At 42.6% G+C, this 24,406-nt stretch overlaps 1 protein-coding gene across 15 annotated transcripts in view; it reads right to left on the minus strand.

The window, feature by feature from the left end:
* PTK2 (protein tyrosine kinase 2) overlaps positions 1–24,406 on the minus strand; it is a 266,181-nt gene that overhangs the window by 124,038 nt on the left and 117,737 nt on the right. For all 15 annotated transcript variants that reach the window (XM_038555624.1, XM_038555623.1, XM_038555622.1 and 12 more), the window contains 3 exons: positions 19,204–19,283; positions 17,230–17,292; positions 2,974–3,028 (listed from right to left, as the gene is read on the minus strand). In XM_038555624.1, the coding sequence (XP_038411552.1) occupies positions 2,974–3,028; positions 17,230–17,292; positions 19,204–19,283 (198 nt within the window). The remainder of the gene's footprint in view (positions 1–2,973; positions 3,029–17,229; positions 17,293–19,203; positions 19,284–24,406) is intronic.

The raw sequence follows: 24,406 nt of genomic DNA on the forward strand, positions 1-24,406 counted from the left end.
GTTACCAGGCACCAGGCCAAACACAGCACTCATGGTGGAGAATGCAACAGGCATTATCAGTGCTCTCGTAGATCTTAAAATACAGTGGAGGCGGACAGACAAAATGCAGATGGAAATAACTGTGAATCAGAATTTGAGAAAGTAAATAAAGACCCTGAGCAGAGTCCTGAGAGAGGAGAGCAGTCCTCTGCCTTCTGTCTGTACCTGGCATGCTGAGGAGACCATGCGAGGGCGAGCAAGCCCAGGTCTGGGAGAGCTCGCAATGAGGACCAGGAGGCTCAGACCAGTCCCCCTATAGACCTCAGACGCTGCAGGTCACCTGGGCTATACCTGCACCAGGGTACTTGTAACCTGTACCCGGCACCCCCCCCCCCCCCAGTTTTGAGTCTGAGCATCCTTTTTAAATGTTATCTGTTGGGGTTCCCAAGTGACAGCAGTCATACCTCTTGTGACAACTGCTTATCTGCATACAGCTTTGAGGAGATTGCAGAAACTCTGCAGTGGCCTTGGGGCTCACATCAGAGAGCCACTTAAGACACTACTAACATGACACAGCCATTTCCACATACCTCCCTGCTTTTTAATTCCACATTGGCTAGTGCACTTTTATGTTCAGTGACAATGTAAATTTGCTAAAGAACTGTGTCTTCTACTTGTGTGAACGCCTCCTCCCCACCCCACCCACTGGCAAATTGCAGACTCATGCACAAAGACATCTCTTCACTGGAGGCTCTATTCTCCTAGGCCTTCTTGGCACCACAGCATGACTCTCCAGGTCAAACTGAGTCTCCTATCCTCCCAAACCCAGAAATACCACCAGCCCACACCTAATAACCCTCCAGAAGGACACAACTCCACCATTCTCACATACTCCAAACATGCTGGATTTCTCCTGCTACACCACCCTCCCACCATTCCAAACTTCACTTAAAGCTGGTCTGTGAACTACCTGTCCCATCCATTGCTGTGCCTGGCCTTTATCACCTGCTTGGAGTGCACTGCAAGAGCTAGCTCCCTACCAATTCACTCCAGCCTTTTGTGAGTAGATCAGGTAACTTGAATGAAAATAAAACAGCAGGATAGCCACACTAGAAAAAGAGCCTGAAACATTACAGAAGAGTATACTTCTCCCTTCTTAACTGTGCTCATTACATTTGTAGAGTACTTTATAACAAACACTTCTGTATCCGTTTCCCATTAGATCATTGAGAAGCTGTGTGAGAAAAGGAGGACCATTACTACCTCCTTTGTGAGGTTCAAGCAAGCAAGACCCAGATGCCTGGACTCAGGGCCTTTGTCACAGATTGCATTTGGTAAAGTGTACCCAGACTATGACCCAATAACAGGCAATGGGACATAGTCGGCAAACAGTAATAGCACAATGGCCAAGAAACTTTTGTGTAGAAGGAAGTAATGCAGGGGTGCCTGGGTGGCTCAGTTGGTGAAGCAGCTGCCTTCAGCTCAGGTCATGATCCCAAGGTCCTAGGATCAAGCCCTACATCAGGCTTCCTGCTTAAAGGTGAGTGGCTTGTCCCTCTCCCTCTGACCCTCCCCACTGCTTGTGCTCTCTGTCTCTCTGTCTCTCTCTCTCCCTCAAATAAATAAAATCTTTAAAAAGGAAAAGAAAGTTTAATGCAATGAAAACTGATGGACTTGGCATTTTATTATTATGAGCTCAGTGTTCCTTTTCTTAATATTAGAGAACACCTAGTGAGGTTTTTTTTTTTTTTAAGATTTTATGTATTTGTGAGAGAGAGAGCATGCACGTGGGGGTGGGGGATGAGGAGGGGCAGAGGCAGAGGGAGAAGCAGGCTCCCCGCCTGAGCAGGGAGTGCCATGTAGGGCTTGATGCCTGGACCCAGAAATCATGACCTGAGCCTAAGACAGATGCTTAACTGACTGAGCCACACCCAGGGCCCCTACATACTGAGTTCTGTATTCACTGTTCTCAGGCTTTATGAATCTGTAATCCTTGTATGAAGCCCAAGTGTTAGAAAGTGGTTTCATCCCCACTTTACATATGTGGTAACTAAAATACAGTAAAATTAAGTAACTTGGCTAAAGTTCCATGCAATTCATGGTGACGAAGTCAAATTTGCACCAAGGCAGTCAGTGTGGCTTCAGAGCCAGTTTTCTGGACCAATGTTACATTCTCTCATAACATACATTTTAGCCTGCTTGGATGGTCTTCCATGTGACTATTCTGGTACAGAACAGCACTTTGGTGATAAAAAGAGCAGTAACAGCCACCATTATATATAAACTGTATTGTTACAGATCCCATGGTAAGTAACGTATATAACAATCTGTAAATATTCACATCAACCCTACAAAATGCTATTTTCTTCATTGTGGAAATAACAAACAGTCCAAGACTATGGGGCTCATAAATGGGAAAGCTCGTATCAGCCGGACTCTATTCTGACCAAAGCCTATGCCCTCCCTCACTTGAACGTCTTGGCATGTGCTCTAGATTGGCTGGAAACGACACCTCAGAGCCCCTGGGTGTTCCTCCCCTGCAGTTTCCTCTGCAGGGAGGGAAAGAAGATGATGCTCTGCAAAAGTTACTAATGAGGAGGAGTGTCCACGTGGTTGGAATAAGAGAAGAGAGATCTTTACAATGCAACTTATATGTGCACAGGTGTGCACAGACACACATTCAGCTACCACGATGATCCATTTACATACTGCTTCTTCACTTACATGTATCAAAATACCTGAGACCTTAAAGACCTAGGTGACAAAGCCTCGGGTACATTCAAGTTTCTTAATGTTGTACTTAGCTGAGTGTCACATGTAAAAAACAAGTGAAACCATAGCTTTGTGGGAGAGAGCTGTGCCTGCAAAAATCTACTTGCCATTAACAGGAGCAAAATAACTATCAGCTTTTTTACATTGTAACTTTTACATGTAAGAGAGAAAACCATATACCATAGGGAAGTATCTGATTAAAATAAAGCAGATTCTAATTACCTTGACAGAATCCAGTAAACTCCTAGGAAAAAATCGCTTCAAACCAACATCTTTTCTGAAACATAAAAAGAAGCGTATTAACAAATAACACCACCAAATCAATTAATATAATGACATTGTTGCAAGAACATAAATGCAATTTATTTATCCTTCCACTTATTATTTAGGAAAGAAGGAAGTATAATAAAGCTCCAATTTACCAGCAGTCAGGGAAGGGGTGGGACAAGTCATTTTCTAGATATGAGTAGAAAATATCAATATGAGTTGCTTTCAGTAGAACATCTTTTTCCTGTTTTAACCCTCACTGTTAAAAACCCTTCTAAAGTGTGCCTCTTGGCAAGAGGGCAATGTATCAGTAAACACTGTTTGAAAGTTAGCCTTATAAATACCAGTTCCAACTGGGTGACATTGTATTTGTAGAGAAAGTAGACTGGCCAGAGTAGGAAAACGTTTGGGATATACCATTAAAATTACCTGAATTAATCCTAAGAGTAGACTATTTTTTTAAGTAAACTTTTTTTGACTAAGGGATTCATTCACCTAACCCAAGTGTATCATCTTAGTTTCACATAGCAAACAAAAAGTGAGAAATTAGGTGACTTGCCTAAAGTCAGAAAGCTAAAAGTGTGAAAAGGTCAGAAGTCCCAGTGATTTTCTTTAGATCAGGCTACAGAATTGATCATTACTATTACGAGCGTCAAAACACTCTGGCCAAGAGCACAGACCAAAAAGACCAGCTCGTTCTCTTTCCTTGGTACCGAGTGCACCAGGAGTTTGGGCCACTAGATGGCCCTCGTGTGCTAGTAAAATGAAACAGCCTCTGCAGACATTAGGGAACAGTGGACATCAAAGGATCCAGAAGGAGAAAACTAGACAATGTTATCCTTTCAGAATTACATTAAGTATAAGCTAAATAAGATATATTTTAAAATACAAAAGGGATGACTTCTTTATCTATGATTGTAGTTAAGTTAGCTGGCATTATAAATAAAACTATAGAAATCACAGAGCTTATATGGTTGATCCAATATCCAAACATTCCAATCCCCTATTCTATAATCTACTAGTTAGCACCTAAGCCAACAAACTTGCTAAATCCAAAACTGGTCTCAGTTCTCATTTCCTTTTCGTTGTTATCATGTCCACAACATGTTTCTAAATTCTTTCTCAACTTCCATGATGTTCTGTTTCCTGGTTCTATCTACCAATTAGTTCATATAACCCTAGCTTTTCATTTATTTTTCTAACTACTTCACTTTGTGACTTCCCTTCCATATCTTTTCAGATCTGCATCATCTACTGTGATTACAGGGTGTCAAAGGAGGAGAAGTGTCCCCCCCCAGGGTCTTCCCTTTCTTGCTGCCTCCTAAACAGACAGGGTCTTTGTATTTAAGGGTTTGGGTGCTAACCACTATGGGAAGTAGCACAATAAGCAGGTGAAGAGAAAAAGTCTAGAATCTTTAGGCACTGTTTCTGAGCATTTTCTCCCCTACGTTCTTTTCCGGGCACTTTTCACACAGAGAGCTCTGGGCTGGAATCTTCACATGGCCACAGGATGGATTTGGCTATAACCAAACACCTATAAACTTGAGGCTGGGGCAGCCCCGGTGGCGCAGCGGTTTAGTGCCGCCTGTAGCCCAGGGCCTGATCCTGGAGACCTAGGATCGAGTCCCACGTCGGGCTCCTGCATGGAGCCTGCTTCTCCCTCCTCCAGTGTCTCTGCCTCTCTCTCTCTCTTTGTCTATCATAAATAAATAAATAAATCTTAAAAACAAAACAAAAAACTTGAGGCTGTTTGTAAGCTGGGAATGCAAATTCCTGCTGCAACAGTGGTGCTGAGGATGAAAAAAGAGTGTGTTAAGTTCCTACAACTCTTTTCTCCAGACATACAGTAGATGCCCCTCCTGTCTGGTGAGCATTTGATCCACACGCCTGACTGCCTGCTGTTTGAGCACAGGGAGGTATGACCCTTTTCCGCCACAAGCAGAACACACGGTGGGGGTGGGGGAGGCTAAAAGAGCAGGTAGGAGGAAGGCTGGCAGATGCTCAGGGAAGAGGTGGTGGAAGGGTAGGCAACAGAGGAAATGAAAAGGGAAGAGATTCAGACCTGTGGACACAAGGTCAAGAGTGCCCAATGACTGGACATATGTGAAAGGACTCCATGCATCAAGAAGGGGAAGCCGGGGTGGGTTCTGTTTTAGATGTGAGGGTGGGAGCAAAGTGTATGTGGCCTCCTAGTGGGGATTTCAAGGAGGCAGCTGGCCACCAATGTCTCTGGCTGAGGGGGAAGACCTGGGCAGGGGATGTCCTCTTCCTGACCGTGAAACCAGTGTCACCCCTAGCCAACCAGGTAATGCATCTACTTTTAGAGTCAATTGGAAAGCAAAGAATTTATCACACTCATTCTGTTACAAATGGGGAAATTAAAGATGGACCCAAAGGGTTGTATGTTTCATGAAAAATGAGAGGGCATACTTCCTGGTGAAAATAAAGCCTGTTTCTAGGTGTTACTTTTACTTCCAAAATGAAGACAATTTCATCTGAGAGAAAACAAAACAAAAAAAGGTAAGGCCAACTAATGCTGGCAAGTATATAGTTTAGTTTTTCCAACGCTTTTGAGCAATGGATTTGTAACATTTGTCCGTATGTTACAATTCTTTTAAATGTGATACCTGGCAAGTAAGAAACTAAAAATGAGACAAAAGCATGCAAAATCATCAGAAAGATTCAACAACACATTTCAGTTCATTGAATCCAGAAGCCAATCTACCTTAGGCTTCATGGTGCAGGGCGCCAAGAAACCCGGAGGAGCAGCTCAGGCACTATGTTCACAGTTTTAGGGAGGGCCTATTACAATCATTCAAATTTAAACCCTCTCCTAGGACACCCAGTGGGGACAGGCAGCCTGTCCCACTTTCAATGTGAGGCTGCCTCTACAAGCTGCATAGCAGTTGAGCTTTTAGTTTCTTGTGCCCTAAAATTCATCTGAGCCCAAACTCTACACAAGTGTGAGATTATGTGAATCAAACAATAAATACTACCTATACATTTCAACAAAATACAACTACTGGCTTTTATTATAAGGCAATTCTTTACAAATAATTGTCAAGGGGTAGATCCTAAATTCATGCAAACTCATTGGACAAAAACTAGCTACATGAAACTTTTAGAATACTGCCAAACTGCAATTCCCAAACTCAAGCATTAGGTTGCTGGATTTCCATATAAGTCCAAAGGAAACCTCCAAACCCATACACAGCTGACAAGATATTAATATTAGGTAAGAACTATACTGTCCATCGCAGAGCCATGTGAAGCAATATAGACTTAAATTAGTTAAAATTCATCTAAAAATCTAGTTCCCTGTCATGGCGGCTACATTTCAGGTGCTTAGTGACCTCACATAGTGAGTGTGGTTGCCATGCTGGCCAGGGCAGAGAGGGCATCTCCATCATTATAAGATGCTGCACTGGGCTGCAGCAGTGAATCCAGGACATCAGGGACCCTGACTCTCCAGGGCTTGGGGCTTGGATCAAAGGCTCCTCGGTAAGGGAAGAGGTGAGTGGAATAGGTAAGGGAAGAGGTGAGTGGATGCTGGGTACAGCTACACAGCTAGGACAGTGACCATGGGATAACCACGCAGCATTAGAACCTCTGGGATGAAGCCCTGGAGCCAGGAGAGCATCCCATGCAGCCAATCTTACAGGACAGGGCTGGGTGTCATACAGAAGCCCTCAGCTGGCACTGCCCATCCATGTGCAGCAGGGAGCTTCCAATTGCTAGTCTTCCTACTTATTCTCTAAGGATTAGCAGAAAAGGGTGTCTATCATTTAGTTTCTAAAATTCAAATTATTTTGATGTGAAGCCTCAAAGAAAGCAAGGCTGCCCTCATCTGCTTGCTCACACCAGCACCATGTCGGATACTGGGGTGGAACAATCCCCTTTCCTCGGGGGAGACACAGGCTCAACAACCCACTGGCAGAGGTGTAGTCAGACCACCAGGCTCCAACACCAATATGACTGCTTGTTGACATTCAGAGTTTCTGGAGCTTAAATTTATAGTTGTGATCAATTTTAAGCCAGAATCCTTTTAATTAATGTTTAATTTACTTCTTGTCTTTCACAGGAAATACTGAAACCACTGCTGACCAACGAGGACTTTGTTCTCCTGCTCTGTGTCTCCAGGTGTCAGGGCTGACTGCCCACCTGCCACACCTGCCACACCTGCCACACCCAGCTCCCTACCCAGAGCAGTCCAGGCGGTAAGACACACTCCCTCCCCCTGGCAGGTGGCAGTCCTCGCCACCTGTCCTCACTAGTCGTCCTCAGCACCTGCTGCATCTCCTTGACACCCAGGGTCTCCTGCACACCAGGATGAATGCTCCAGAGTGCACCAGCTCCTGCCTAGGCAGCCCAGCGTGTGGCCTTGTCCTGCACAGGTGCATCCAAGTCTACAGATCCCTAACACAGCAGGCTTTGGGAGACCTGGGTATGAAATAAGCTTCATTATAAGTAAATTCTTATGTCAAAGATAAATTTATTTCCCCTTTGGCACTACTTCTAAGAAGACCTTGACTTTGTCTGTTAGCTTGGGGTACTTATACTCTGTGGACATAATTCCTTAAAGATTTAAAATCCAGGCAAAAAAGGCAACCAAAACTATGTTAAAATACAACTAAAATGTGCATTTTTCATATAGCATCCCTATCTTATCCTTGCTCCAAAACTCTCAGACGCAAGTATCTTTAGTGTAAAAATACAACAGATATTTAACCTCTATAATACCTCTTAAAAACTGATAAATATGAAAATTCTCTAAATGCAGGACAGATTTTTTACTTCTGAATAAGTGAATAGCAATTCACTGGTAATAAGAAGCTGTCTTTTGGCCAGGAAAAAGTATGTGTTCCTTCCTCTCTTGTAGCCAGGGGTGGCCATAGGACTACGACTCAGTCCATGTCCCTCTAAGGGAAAGCACTATGTATACACCTGTGTCCTTGCGAGGAGGAGAAAGAAAGAGGATGTCCACTTCTTCCTCCTCTGTGAGGCTGGAATACAAATGTGATGGTAAAGTCCACTAGCCATCCTAGGTCATGAGGTGGCATGCTATAGATGATGGAATGGCCAGATTGAAGAAGCCCAGCACTCTGCTAATGAGGAGCAGTGTCCATCTAAGTAAGACTTGCTTCGTATGAAAGAAGAATGACCTTGTCTTAGTTAAGACACTATCAATTCATGCCAAACCCACCAGCATCTTCTTTAACATAGGCAACTAAAAAAAACATGAGATTACTATTCAGAAGACAATGAAAAAATGAAAACAATGCAAAATCATAATTAACTTCTGTTAACTTTAACTCATGAAAAGAATTCAAGAAATCCCAATGGATGAATACCAAATGAATGTCCAACACTGTTAGGTGCTGGGAATAGCGGTGGGTTGGGGGAGGGAGGTCCTCCCTCAGGGAAGCTGACATTCTAGCAGAGAACAGATACAAGTACACAAACAACTACAGAAAATACATGACATGCAAAGATGATTAAAAACAAATTTCCTTAAAAAGCAAACCACTTTAATAAGGAAATGAGCAGAACTGAAAAGCAAAGTAGTTCACATAAAATAATTTCATGATACAATTGCGTAGTTCAAAGAAGAATCACTGGTATGTGAAATCCTTCCTTCAACGAGATCACAGTGGGAACCATAATTGAAACACAGTTTTATTAGCTGATTCTGGTAAATCTGTCATTGTCGAAATGCTTGAGGACAAGACAATTCTCTTAAAGCTCTGATCTGCCCTCCTGTGGAGGCTGCCTCCCTCCGCTGCCTCCCTCCCCCGCCTCAGCTCTGCTCATCAAGGTGTGCAGGTCTCTAGCTGCATGCCACTCCCTGGAAGCATGTCCTTGGGAGAACAGGTTCTGGGGCTGGGGTGGGGCTGTGGGGGGGTGTCACCGCCATGCATCTTCCCTTAGGCTACAAAGAAGGCACAACGGTTCTACCACAGTGGGAAAAACAGGGAAAGACTAGGTCTGGTTAGTTTAAAGAACTACAGAATTTCCTATGTACTACTTTCCCCACTCATAGAAGCTGGCCCAGTTATCTTCAGCATGATTTAAAATAGTTATTTAGAAACGTGGTAAAGTGGAAGGGGTATTCTTTATCAGGCTATAAACAATCAAGATTGTCTTTAAATTTTCGGACAGAAACTAAGCAACCCTGTGGATTATTTCACAATTTATCTCCTTACTGGCAGGCCACCCAGGCCGCCCCAAGGGAAAAAGAACCATACAATAAAGTCAGAGGAAACAAGTGATATTCTGCATTCATGCTGAATTCTTTTCTGTACTAGAAAATCTACATCCTTCCAAGTGGCCCCAAGTCACCAGCAATCCTCATAAGGAAAGAGAAATGCCGAGAGAAATGCCGAGGCCTCCGTAGGATCTGGACTGCCGGGTCTCTGGGGCAGGATGGCCAGAGTCTGCTCAGAGCTAGATGATCCTCTTAGTAGGCATCACGTGTAAAGCCTTCTTGACAGCTGTGTGGGAAGATGGAATGGGAAGAGCAGCTTCACAGATTTTTAAAGTACTGAGAAAATACCACGATGAGTCAAGAATTGTTCATGGAGTAAAGCCATCTTTCAAGATGTCAGAAACAGAACTTTACCATGAAAAGATGCATACAAAAGAATTAAATACTATATCTTAAAAATGAAGGGAAACTGACATCCAAAGACAGGCTGGGTCTAGCCTGGGCTCCAGCAGGGTCAGTTTAAGCAGCCTGGTAACAAACAGGCAGGCCTGCAGTCCTGGCCCAACATGCCCTAAGTGCTGGGGTTGAGGAGCACTGGGGAGGAGCACTGTGGTTGAGGAGTGCTGGGCCAGCTGGCCTCGGGCACCTGCTCTGGGGTTCTTGACAGGATGCTGTCTGAAGGACCAAGTGTTCTGGCGCTGGGTCCGGACCCAAGGGAGGCTGCAGTTGTGCCATCCACCCTTCGGATCTCCAAGAAGCCCCTCTGGAGCCCCACATGCCCAACTTCGGGCCAACAGTCTCTGATTCAAGCCACGTGGAAGCCTGAGTGAGTCAGAGGAACAGCAGACTAACACTCCTGGCACCATCACAGGCACAAGCACGCAACAAAAGGTTACTAGGAGCTAAGAGCAGATCATATCCCAAGACATGAACTTGCAGAACTGAAAAGTATCAATGGTGAAATGAAGCATGAGCCAATGAGGCTTAGAAGACACACACACACACCATCACAAGGAGAAACGGAGATGGAAAATATGAGCCACATGAGGAGCTACAGAAGTCCAAATGTATCTAGTTGACAATTCCAGAGCTGATGGCATATACTTTCCAGATGAAAACACAAATCCACAGAACCAAGCAGCACATCTTGTTCCAAGCTGGGTCACCAAAGAAACACAAGCCTGAGACACGAGTGAGACTGGAAGAGCAACGCTAAGATCTTAAAGGGAAGAGCAATCAGAGAAATGGCAGCACACCTGTCAACAGCTGTACCGAACATTATCTTTTGAGTGTGGGGAAAATACAGCGTCTGAAAGGAAAAGGATGCTGGAAGGGTGCGCTTAGGTGACACAAGAGCGTTTAAGAGATAAAATGGTACACATGCTGCCAAATCAGCAATGTCTGCATGAGATCATATAATGTCTAACGTGTGGTTTAAGCAAAGACAGAACTAACATAATGAGCGAAATGGCATAGAAGTTGGAAGGAGATGCAGAGAGTGAGGATGTCCCAAGGTCTTTGCACTACTAGAAGAGAGGATGAAGGTAACTTTAAGATCTAGATTTGGTTAATATAGAAGGTTAAAATGTAAGGGTAACTAATAAAAGAACAGAAGTAGTTTATACATATCCAAATCATTAGGGAAGAAAATTTGGAATAAGAAAACCCATTAAGAAATAAACATTTAAAAAAAGGAATGAAAAAAAAAAAAATAAAAATAAAAAATAAAAAAAGGAATGAATACACACACACACACACACACACACAGTAGAAATAAAGACAACACAAGCCAGTCCAAATAGATCATTTATTCTAATAAATACGAACGTATTAAAGCCATCAGTTAAAGGAAAGACATTCTGGATTTAAGAAATCTGACTCTATGACGCTTACAAGAAACACTATAAAAGTGTAAAGATGTAATGAGGAGGGAAGTAATAGAAGAAAAGTAATAAAGGAACAGAAGAAGTGATACAAAGAAAGGAAATAAAAGCTAGGCCAATGCTAACCTAAAGAAAGCAAAGCAGACTTCAGGACGAGAAGTCCCCCCCAAACAAGAAAGTATGTATGATTAGGCACCCTGAGAGTAACTGAATAATGACATGAGATTCAATTAACCAAGAAGATAAAAACATTCTGTTTGTGTTTATATGAAAAAGCTTCAAATACAAAGCAAACATGAACTGACCCACAGGAGGATACGGACACAGCTGCTCTCACAGAGGGAGACACATGCCTTCTCAGTTACTGTTGTCAAGAGACAAAATACCAGGAAAGACAGACATTAACCAGCTTGAGCAGAAAATACATTTTTAAAATCACACTGAACCACTTATAAAAACTGTCCACATAAAGGAAACACAGCAGAATATTAACTGCAGAATCTAGGTGGCAGATACATGTGTGCTTCCTGCATGGTTCTTTCAACTTTCTGTATGTCTGAATTTTTTCCATAATAAATTACTGCAGGGAAATGATCTTACACAAGCCTGCAATGACAGTCTCCATGAAAGCCAAAGAAGCTGTTATCACACGGACCATTACCAAGAAAACCTTTTAAAAAATATCTGCACACTTGGAAATGTAAAAATAGAAACAAATACACAAGACTTTTAGAACAAAAGTTTCAGAACAAACATCAGGTCTTGAAACTCAAAACCAAAATGAAAATAACTGGCAGATTTTACTACATTAAAGAAAAAACAAGAAAAAAGAACATGTCCTGTATGATGAAAAGCCATATAAGCACAGTTGACAAACAAAGACAAGTTGGGAAGAACGTGCAGAACAAATACTACAAATACAGTTAATATGACAAAAACCTCTTAATATTAGTAAGAAAAAACACAAATATATGTAAAAATTGTTTTAAAAATATAGCTAATTTTTAAAAGGAATATAAAACGGCCCACATACGGGAAAGTGTTCGATATCAACAGTAATCAAGCTAAAGCAAATAAAACAAGCTATTATCTGCAGGTCAACAGGCAAAAACGAACAAGAAAACATGGTGACATTGCCTCGTACTGTCATTGTCCTGACTGGTTAAATGTGGCATCACACACGGATGTGATGGACTACTGTGCTGACGTGCATCCAGTGAGTGGAAACCTCACTCCAGAATAAGGCTGCCGAGAAAAGCAGGATGCACGTACAGCACCACCACTCTCACGTTAAGCTCTGTACTGTGTTGTACGAAAACATGGAAAAAGGGGGCCTAGGAGAATATCTGCTAAGACGGTAAGACTGGGAAGGTGGTTAACACTAACTGTTGGGATTTGAAGACTTTTATCTTATTGGACAACTCCGTTTCAATCTTCTCCAGCTAGACTGTATTACGACCTCTGTAACCAAATGAAAACTATTTTAAAGGGCTCAACATTAAGCTAACAGATAAACTCTGACATTGTTTTATATGGTTTTTTCTAGTAACACTGCGAAGTAACGCTACACAGTTTGGTTTCATCAAGAGTGACAAGCTGTCCCCTGGATCCGGATCACAGCAAAGATCATGGGCAGACATTCACTCAGGGCCCGGTGCTACGTTCAGCTCTCCGGGTGGACCACCTCCCTAACTGCACACCAAGGCAGGCAGCAGCCCCGCCTGCACTTTACACCCCTAGAAGCACACCGCAAGGGCAGGCCATGGGGCAACCAGGACCCACACCCAGATACCCTGCCGCCAGAGGGCAGAGTCACACGACTTCTACAGCTACGCAGAACCTAGCAGGAGGCAGAGGGCGGGCAGGGGAAACCCCGCCTGGTCATACCCTGGAACGCAAGCCTCTTAAATCCACCCCTCTTTTCCTTCTCTAGCATCTCTGCTTAATTCACAAAGCATATCTCTAAAAGGATTCACAACAGCTGCCTCAAGATTACAGAGAATTCAGCTTTTCACCCTCACCCTCTGAGAAGGCCCATGATGACCACACCATGCTGCACCCATTTCCCCCACAATACAAGCACAGGCCCTCCCTTGTGGACTGTGATCCCCACATTCTCCACTTCACTGACCCCCCACTCATCAGAGCCCCAGACTGTCCTCCGCCCCCTGCCTCCTGTCCTGTTGTCTCAATTTCTGTAATCTCTAGAAAGGAGCCCAGTTTACACGGATTCCAGTGTAATCTCCAATTTTCATTTCAAACAGGACCTGAGATCAAGAGCTGCAAGCTCTACCATCAGCCAGACAGGTGCCCTTCATTGCAAACTGATCTTAAACTGAAAACCCCTCTCTCCAACCCACCTTGATGGATACTTGCTTCTTCCTTTTCTTCTTTTAACTGCCTGTTCTTGCTGCTACGAACATGTCAATGCATGATCCATGGAGATTTTTCGGGCCCCTGGTGTCCTGTGACTCTGGCCCTTTTACAGTATTTCCAGTACACCTGGCTCACTTCATCCTGTGACACCAAAGTTCCTACTGTGGCCTCGCAGAGACAGGGCAGGATACAGTTCACACCATCCTTCCCCAGTCCCTACAACAGGACGGGCTTCCACAGTGACCCGAAGGACACGAACAGGTGCTCCTGCACCCTGCCACTAACTGCCAGGTGATTAATAATCCTGGTCCTCCTTGGACTTCACAAACCGTCCACCTCGGACTGGACCTCTTGAGATCGTCATCTTTATCTACTTGCTGGCTTTTCAACTCCACTCCCTCATCATTTCCCTTTACATGGAGACAGACTCCCGCAGAATAGTCTTCGATTTACAGAGGTTGCAAAGACAGTACAGAGTCCCACGGATACCCCATGCCCAGCTGTTCCTACTACTCCTAGCTCACATTGCCAATGGCACACCAGCCACAACTCCTAATCAACATCGATTTATTATTGTTAACAAAGTCTATACTTCATTCAGATTTCATTATTTTCTGTATCATTTTTTTTGTTTCAGAATCCAACTTAATCATCATGACTCTAAAGGCTCTTCTTGGCTGTGTCAGCTTTTCAGATTTTCCTTGTTTTTGACAACCTTGACAGTTTGAAGGTGTACTGGTTTGTTGTTTTGTATAATGCCTCTCAACTGGGAATTATCTATTTCACATGATGAGACTGGGGTTATAGGTTTAGGGGAGGAAGCCAAGAGAGGTGAAGTGCCCTTCTCAACAGATCCTACCAGGGGCACGTGCCATCAACACGGCTCATCACTGCTCATGCTGACCTTGAGCATCCAGCTCAGGTGGGGCCTGCAGGTTTCCTCACTGCCAGCCGACTTTCTCCCCACACCCATTTCCGTACTGCACTGTACAAGTCACTAAGTACAGGCCGCTCTTTGAGGTGGGATTTTGTGTTCTGCCCCCTTTGTTGTCATATCTACATTAATTACTTGTAATTCTTCTGTATGGGAGACCTATCACTTCTCATTTATTTATTCAATTGTTTATATTAGTATGGACTCACGGATGTCTACTTTATGCTCTGGGTTATGATCTAAAACTGTCACTCATTTTGTAGCTCAGACTACTCAGCTTCAGGCACCTCAGCTGGCTCTTGTGACACATGGGCAGAGCACTTCCTCCCTCCTGGCACCTCCAGATGCCCAGGCCCCGCCTGCATTTATTTACCCTCCCCGCCTCTCTCTGGCATCAGGCACTTCTCAAAGGAGCCCTGGTTCCTTTTACTGACAAATGACATTAGAAACCAGGCCCTGGGTACCACTGGAGATTTTAATGCTATTGATATGAGTGATCTTTTAACATATGAAATAAACCCACATTTCTCCTTCCTTTCATTTCAAAAACAGGTATATTCCTTCAGAACTGAAAATCAATATGCTGTAATAGTTCACATGATTCCTCCCCAAACAGAAACCCTTCCTATGAGGAGCACCCCTAGCAGCCCAGGACAGACCTCGGCTCCAGCCACCTCCACCCCGCTGCCAGTGCTACGGTGCCTACGACACAGCCTCACTCCTTCTCGAGTGGGCAGGAAGGACACAGTGGTGCCCTGCTTCCTCACTTCCCTTTTCTAACCTTCCTTTAATAACATGGAGTTCTAAACCACAGACCATGGTCCTCGTTTGCATGGCTCAGGAGTCCATGGCGTCAAGGACCTCAGCCCTTTGCAGAGCTCACTGGAGTGTTGGTGACCTGGCCCTCACAACCAACAGGTGGTTTCCTAGCTGTTACCTGGCCTCCTTTGTTTTTGTGCCTTCACGAAGTCTCTTCCCTCCTCCCGGCCAGCTATCCCCACCTGCCCACATGCTGTCTTTGGGACTCAAAGACAGCATGTGGCAAGACAGTATGTGGCATGTTGCATCTCCCAATGAAACCACCTCAGACGTCAAGTACCACACTTCCCACACACACACGCTCCAGGCACCCCCACTTCAGCTCCTAGGACCTTATTCTACAGGTCTGCTCACTCATCTGAGTCTCCCTGCTAGCTATAAGCTTCTGGAGGGAGAATGTTTTGTATTATTAATTTTGAAATTATTAATTTCAAAGCACAAGGAACGGATAATCGACCAAATAACCAAATAGTTAAAACTATTCCTGTTATTCCCTGAGCCTCCATTGGAATTTTAGGACAAGCTCAACATCATCTCAGATGAGATCTTCAGTGAGCCCCTCAATTCTGATCTGTATTTTAAGCATTAAGAGTCCAGGAGTCTGAAGACTGTGACAGTTGTAAACAGAAATCTATGGCACAGTGAACACTAGCCATTTTCTTGTTTAGGTTATTAAGGGTCTCACTACTTCTATACCATCCACTGAAGGTCAGGAAACACTCTACTCAAGATAATCCCACCTGCTAACATGTCCTAGCTAATCTCATTCATCTCCAACCAACTTGTTTTTGCCCTGGCCGATCTGCTAAGGGCCTATGTATAGGTACACTCAGATTAACACAGGCACAGCCTCTGGCGAGTGTCCTCTGCTGCATGCGGCCCCAGACACTAGGCTATGCTAACATGTCACATCCAGAAGTCAGGCGGAGCTGGCTCTCAGGGCCTCTCCCCAGATGCCACTCTCATCCCTCACGACCTGGCACAAAGGAGGCTCATGTCAGTTATGAAAAATAACTTGCATCTCTTACGACCAGTTATTATTCCAAATGGTTGTACCTGCAGTACCGTAGCCAATTTGCAAACTGGTTATTTCTACTTTTATGTTTAAATGACTACACCTCCCCTGTAAATCTTGCCTCCCAATGGGTGGGGCACTACACTTTCATACTATGGCTATAGCTGGGCTCTAATAAAGTCCAAGCAAAATCCGAAGCCAGTTAAAGTTGTTATCACAGCAGGGTAGTAATGGATAACCTCTTACTTTATTTTACCAACTTATCTTACATCTCCCAAATACCACAAGGATTTCAGTAATAATACAGCCAGAAAAAATAAATGTTGGCCAGATGTGATACTATTTTTAATGAAATTAAAATGGACCTTTGCTGATATTTAAATATCAACTCTTTTGCTGCATTCATTATCAAAAAGATGAAGAACAGAACTTCTAGCCTACCCAGACATAAGCTCCAGCATGGCTTAGATGCATTTAATACAACCTAATACGACAATCTAATACACAAATTAATTCCTGAAAATTTTATTCCTGAATTATCTGAAAATTTTTCAGCTATTCTAAATATCCTGATAACCTGAGCAACAAGTAATTCACATATCGCCACCTGTGAAAAACCCTTCAACAATGCAGAGATTATATAATAACTGAACCAGCAATTCTGAATTCGATGCAAACTAGAAGCAAAACTTCACCCCAATGTGATTAAATCTACAGAGACAGAAGTCTGTGATGACGTGCCATAGACATTATCAACCATTATTAAGACATCTGTCAACAAATTGAAACGTCTGCTTACACAGTTCCTGTCATTAAGAATTCTTTGCTTAAAAAAACTTTTCTTCTTCCAGACACAATTGTTTTAGAAACAGTAGTGTTTCAGGTTTTGAATTTAACTTTAAGTAAACTAACAAAAGTTCGGGTTTGCAGGTGGGCTCATCTCCGGGTGTATGTGATACAGCTCGGGTGTGATACTTACTCCAGCACTTCATAGTTAGACTTCTTCTCCAGCGCATTGCCTCTCATCTCCCAGTATGAGCGCCTAAAACCAGGGAACACATACATTTACACACACGTGTGAGGAGTGTCTATGCTGCCATATGGTAACTACTTTGTGGCTCAGCCACAGACATCCTAATATATGCTATTAATAAAGACCGAATCTGACCCTCAGCATTACTCCCACACCACAGTGAAGCAGAGATCAGGTAACACAGGCTCTGTCCTACTGGACAATCTCGCTTTCTCTTTCAATGTGAAGCAGGGGAGGCTCTTTGTAAAGACAAGACACGAGACTCCAGGTACAACTGCTGCCTGCTATGCTCATCCTGCTCACACGAGCAGGATAGCTGCAGGCCAGCAGACTGCTGCCATGGCCAGGCGAGCACCGCACCCCCTCCTGCAGAGGCGCGCATGCACAGACCTGTAACAGAACAGAGAAGGCCGTGCAGGACAGAGTGCCAGGCTCCTGCACACTCTGAACGTTCATAGTCTGATCTGTACGGTCTCAACTCCAGATGACCTGCTCAAGTTGTTTCCGGTCCTTGCTCTACAGTACCTGCCACAAGGGGGCACGATTCTATCTGCACAAACAGTAACTTGCAGAAGGTGAAGCTCTGGCTGGGGTGCTTTGGGACACACTGATGATATACATCACCTCAAATAATGTTTTAGGAGAATGAGACCTTGTTTCAAACTTGTCTCTAGTAATATAAATACCAGGTTTGCTTTTTAAATTTGCCTTTATCTTTGGCCTACTTAAAATGAAAGTACTAGATTTAGATGAAAAATTCCAAAAGGGCCCCAAAAGGGTCACTTAGTTTGTTTTCCTGCATTCTATTTATTTGGGGGGGGGGGGTGGCTAAAGGGAAAGACTACTGTGTCAGGCTTTTCCTGTAGTGCATTACCTCATAATGAAGTCAGGGACACTGGGGCACAGGGCATTAGGATGCACACAGCGTGGGAGGCCAGAATGGGAAGGAGCAGAAAAGTTACCTAGAACCAAGGGGGGGGGGGGGTACCGTGCCACTTGCACAATAGCTCATGCTTTCTGACTCCTGCTCCAGATAACCCAGTACAGCACCATCTGCAGTGAGAAAGGAGCAACCAAGTATGCTTTCTATGCTGAAACTGTGAGGGTCGGGAGCAGGACAGGAACACAAAGGGACCAGTGAGGGAAATATAATTAAGGCTGAACACAAATTTCAGTGAAGAGCTGAGAGTTATACCTTAACCATCCTTGGGTTCTTATAGGGACTGGTATATAACAGCCGCCTTATGTAATATAAAAAATAGTGACCTTGGAGGAAATTCTCACTAACTGTTCTGAGAACACATAATCAAATTTTGGCTAATTTAACCAATTTATCTTAAACTACCAGCCCAAAGTATGTTTTAATTGAAATCACACCTGAAAAAGGTAAAATATTCTTTTATTAAAAATTAAAATGTTAGCATAATATATGATACATGGTGATAAATGTTATCAGCAGTAAGAACTATATTCTCAGATTTCCATTTCCCTTAAACCTGCAGCATCTCTTAAACCACAAGCCATCTGTGGCTATTTGTGTTTCCATTTAAATTCTGTGCCCTAGCACATTTAATTATTCAGTACCCACCTGTGGCTGGTGGCTAGCACCTGGGGTCTCACAGACACAGCACACTTCCATCATCCCAGGAGATTATTGGGGAGAGCCCTCAGACCTGCTCACATACGTGCACTCTCACCAATCACTCCATTCTAAATACAATGAAATCTCATTTTAAGAGATCCTAAGATTTCTAAAAGTAGCACTGACAACCTAATTCAAAATCTCAAATTTTTACTTGCATCTTATTCAATATTTTATTAACAAAAATCTTTATGAGGAAAAGGAAAATCCCTCAATAATTTCCAAAACTAATGAAACCACTGATGAGCAAAGCCCTCCATGCCTAGTTACCACCTTACCGTATTTCTAGACAGCCCAGCTTCAAAGCAATGTCCTGGTCCACGCGGTCAGCTATCTCAGACATGTAGTCACTCTTCACCTGCAATCAGAAGGAATAGGGGAAATAATACTGCTTTAAAAGAGCACACTGTCGGGTCACTCATTCCATGACGGTTTCCAGGGTGCCGTTTACATTACACACACTGTGCCAATAATTATGCTAGATGCTGGATATAAAAATGAATAATACCAAAAACAGCTAAAGAAAGAAAGTAGGCTCTTAGTAAGAACTCATCTAATTCATGAGCAAACTTTAAGAAGCAACTCATCATCTGAATCGCAAGCTGCTTTAGACCCTCCCCAAACTGTCACAAGTGAAAGCAAGGAGGAAGATCTCCATTTTCTTTTCTTTCTTTTCTTTTTTTTCTTTTCTTTTTTCTTTTCTTTTCTTTTCCTTCCCTTCCCTTTCTCCTTCCCTTTCTCCTTTCCTTTCCTTTCCTTTTCTTTCTTTCTTTTAAATATTTTATCTTTTTATTCATAAGAGACACACAGAGAGAGAGGCAGAGACACAGGCAGAGGGAGAAGCAGGCTCCACGCAGGGAGCCCGACGTGGGACTCAATCCCAGGATTCCAGGATCACACCCTGAGCCGAAGGCAGGCGCTCAACCGCTGAGCCACCCAGGCGTCCCAGATCTCCACTTTCAAGCAAATTTGCAGGACATATATTTTCTGAACTCAGACTACAGTCCTAGTAGCATTCTTTGGACCCCAATGGCAAGAGCAAAGAAAATTTACACATTTCAAAACCCCCTGCAACTGACATGCTTCCACCTCATCATCACCTCTAAGTGATTAATCTACAAAGTCATAACATGTAAAATCTAATATAAAGAGAAGAATCTTGGAATGAGCACAGGGTGTTATAAGCAACTGATAAATCACTAAATTTTACCTTGGAAACTAGTAATACACTATATGTTAAGTACTTTAAAAAAAGAGAGAGAGAAGAATCCAAAAGAATTCTATAAGCACCTTCTGAGTAATGATTATGCTCAACTAAGGTAACTGATGGACCACTAGTAGGACCTGAGAGCACCTGTCAGTGTGAAGACACTTCCCCAGATGAAATATATAAGATCTCCTTATAGTGTTAAGAGATCCACATTTACAACTGATATGACAAGAGGGAACACTATTCTGGACCTCAGTTAGTGAAATGTTATCACTCCCCCAAAAAAGAATCCCACTCTTCTCATTAGAACTGTATTATAAAAAACTACACTCAATTATAATATAAAGAATTTCATCAATAAAAATTTTGTGGAAATATGTCTGGTCTCTTATAGAAGTATTTCAAAAACACCTGATTTTGCCTCTTAACTCTCAACTCTAAAATGTTGACTTTTGGGCCCTTCACAGAAAAAGTGTGTTGACCTCTGCCTTGGAAAAAAAAATTCCAAAGATCATGCTCTTCAACTCTTATCTCCTAGCCTGTTAGCTCACCTGCTCAAAATATTTCTACTCCCCTATTAAATACTCTGCCTTATATCATACATGTCATCATCATGACCTTCCCTTGCAAAGACCCTCAACTTCCCAATCTCTCATTATCCCTTTTTTTTTTTAACTGCCTGGCAAAACCAATGCCACTGAAACAAACCACCTACCTCCTTCTCCATGTTTACTGCTAAGCAACTGGAGAAACTGCAGGACGATATAAACTTTGCCTCAGTTCATGATGGCAAACCTCAAATGGTTGGCTGAAACTGTCCAGAAACTCAACAATGCTTGTCTAGCAAGAACTCCAACACATTGATTCACACTTCCTCCAGTCAATAAACATGTCTTTCTTATGGTGAAAATAAAAGTTTTCAGATGGGAATATCCTTTTTAACATACCAAAAATCTATAACCCGATGTGAACTGTACTCACCTACTTATTCCTCTTACAGGAGGAGCAATAACCACTCACCTAGCCCAGTAGGCAACCATCTGCTATTTCTGATCTGAACATCAGATTTCCTCTCAAAACCTTTGTCTTATTTTCTGCATTAGTACCTAGATCTAGGTGGTCAATAATATGTATTGACAGAATGAGTGAGCAAACAAAGTTTTCATATTGGGGTTTGGGTACCTCTGTAAACATCATTTTCAAGTAAGTAAGCAACAATAATTTCTATTGTTTACATGTAGTAGGTATTTAAGACTGATTCAAAGGAACTGATTTACTCAATCCACTCAATTAAGTAAAAAGCTTTAATTTTAGAATCATTTCGTTTACACTTCAACTGGCCCTTTCTCCTATATAGCAAAAAATAAATCCAAATTTAAAAACTAAGTTTTTGCATCCTAAGTAGGTTTATTATTGCACACAAAAATAAAACCACAAAAGATACATTAAGACATGTATTTCTATGAGTTAGAGAAATACCACCATTATTCTAACTGAAACAGTCGATCTTAGTTTATGGTTTGGTGAAGACTTCAAAAAAAACTACAGCATAATATCAATTACACGCTGAGTAAAATTCATCATTACAAAATTAACTTAAAAATTAATTATAATTTTTAAGCATTTTTCACAGGTGGGAAAACATAATCACACAGTTTATTTCATTCACCAAAATCAAATCACATTAGTTGCAAAAATGCAAACAGAGAAAATTATAATTTGACAATCTCTGTAGAAAATCCCTTTATGAACATGACTTAAAAGCTCTGAGAGTTGGGACGCCTGGGTGGCTCAGTGGTTGAGCATCTGCCTTCAGCTCAGGGCGTGATCCCAGGGTCTTGGGATGGAGTCCCACATCGGGCTCCCCGCAGGGAGCCTGCTTCTCCCTCTGCCTGTGTCTCTGCCTCTCTCTGTCTCTGTCTCTCACGAATAAATAAATAAAATCTTTAAAAAAAAAAGAAAAAGATAAAAGCTCTGAGAGTTGTTCTCCTAGAGCAACACTCTACTGCTCTTGGCTCTCAAAGATGTGTGTCCATGGCCTGAAGTGATCAATGTGCTCTGCAGAGTGGACTGATGGACTGACCCCACATGATGCCATCCCAACAGACCCTCAGCTCTCCACATCCCTACTGCAAGTCCTACAGCAGCTTGCCTCTGCAGGAGCAAAGACAGGAACCCCATCCGAGATCCCTGATGGTCCCTGGAGAGGGTGTTTTCTGAAACCACTGTGCATGTTCACACACTGATGCTGTGCTCAGGCATTCTTCAGGACTCAGGGTTCTATATACTCAGTGTTCATTTCTCTTGTAAGACATTTCTTACTACCTTTCATCTCCTACTAACTCCCAGTAGAATTCATTGCTTTCATTTGTGAAATAAATGCAATTTACTAACCATTTAAGTGTGTGTATGTGTGTGAGAGCACCCTGGCAGGCAGACTTACATGGAACATCTCCTGTAATCCCTGTAGCATCACTGTGAGTTGGATAGTACTATCACCTCCAATTTAAAGCCTTAGAACAAGCCTAAAAAGAATGAAGGTGATAATAGGGCCCAGGCACCGTGCTAATTATTTCACATACGTTCTTTGAAATATTTACAATAACTCTTCAAGTTAATAGTCCCATTTTATACATAAAGACCAGAGAAGTTAATTCACCCAAAGTCACACACCGAGTGTTGTAAGAGTGAACACTCAAGCACTAGTCCACTGACCCCTACAAGTTAGGCTTCAGTGTGTGCCCACATTGTCTCCAAAGTCTTTCACAGGCAAGACCACAGTCTTCCTCCACAAGGAGACGGAGGGCAGGTAGGGAGCTCATCCTGTCATCCAGCTGCCGGCAGGGGCTGATGTAATGGCTTCCTGTGCACTGTCTGCTCCGCCTGACCACTGCTGTCATGATGTATTCTCTCTTTACACCAGAGACAACTACTGTGCGCTGACCCCAACTCCAGCACATGTGTAACAGTCTTCCAAGAAAAGACCTCTGAAAGCTGATGTTTGGTTTGTCTGTTTTTAAAAATTTTATTTATTTTAGAGAGAAAGAGTATATGAGAGAACTCACGAGCAGGGAGGGGGCAGAAGGAGAGAGAGAATCTCAAGCAGATACCATGCTGAGCACAGAGCCCAAAGTGAGCCTTGATCTCATGACCCTGTGATCAGGACCTGAGCCGAAACCAAGAGTCAGCACTTAATCGACTGAAACACTCAGGTGCCCTTGGTGGTTGGTTTTTCAAATTAATCTGTGTCCAAGCTGATGTCAAGTTTCCTACTTGAAGAAACAGGGTATTTTCAGACTTCTTTCTGTGGCAAGTACTGTATTTATATTCATGAGCTTTATTCTTCTTACACTGCAAGAGAATCAATGCAAGTTCTGTAAATCCTCCTAGTGAGTGACTGAGCCTGATGCTGGTTCCGGGGACCCCACAACCACGTTCCTAACACTGTGAGGGTCTGTTGAAGTCCCTGAAGTGAACTGACAGCAAATTTATAATGCCTTCCCATTTCTAAAATCTTTCATACAGAAGGATAACCAAGAAATATGGGCTGAATAGAGTATGCAGGGTTTACCTCCACCCTCAATAACATAAGTGCTTCTTGAATCAAAAAAATATACAGGAGTGGGAAAAAAAGAAGACATGTACAAGTAAATAAGTATAGAAAACAGACCTTGTATAAGTCAGACTTAGACCTATATTTATTTTACCTTTTGTTCTAGAAAAGGACAGCTGATAATTTCCATACTGAAAATATCAGGTATTAAAACAATAAAGTATTAAAAGAATTTCTCGCTTGGAGCTGCCATTTCAAAATGTTTTAACTGACAGAAAGCTTTACAACCAAGAAAATACAAATAATCAATTTCTGATAATATAATTACCTGAATAAAAACTTATAAAAATAAAAAATCTGAATAAAAATCACAGAACAAGAAACCGTGCATGCCCTGTTACCTCAGTATTTCACCAGGCACATTCAGATTCTCTTCCCCAGCCCCGCCCTTGGTAACTCCTTTCGATTTCCTACCAGAACTCCTTTTGTCAAGTAAGTCACAATTACATTACAGCCCATGTTTTCAGGACAGGGTGGACAGGTATACAGGTGACACATGAATAACACGTGTTTGAACTGTGTAGGTCCACTTATACATGGATTTTTTTGATGAACACAGTACAGTCCTATGCGTATGTTTTCTCTTATGATTTCCTTAATAATGTTTATCTCTAGCTTTACTGTAAGAATATTATATATAATACAACATACAAAATAT

Source organism: Canis lupus, chromosome 13 (assembly GCF_011100685.1).
Source record: "Canis lupus familiaris isolate Mischka breed German Shepherd chromosome 13, alternate assembly UU_Cfam_GSD_1.0, whole genome shotgun sequence".
Taxonomy (NCBI): domain Eukaryota; kingdom Metazoa; phylum Chordata; class Mammalia; order Carnivora; family Canidae; genus Canis; species Canis lupus.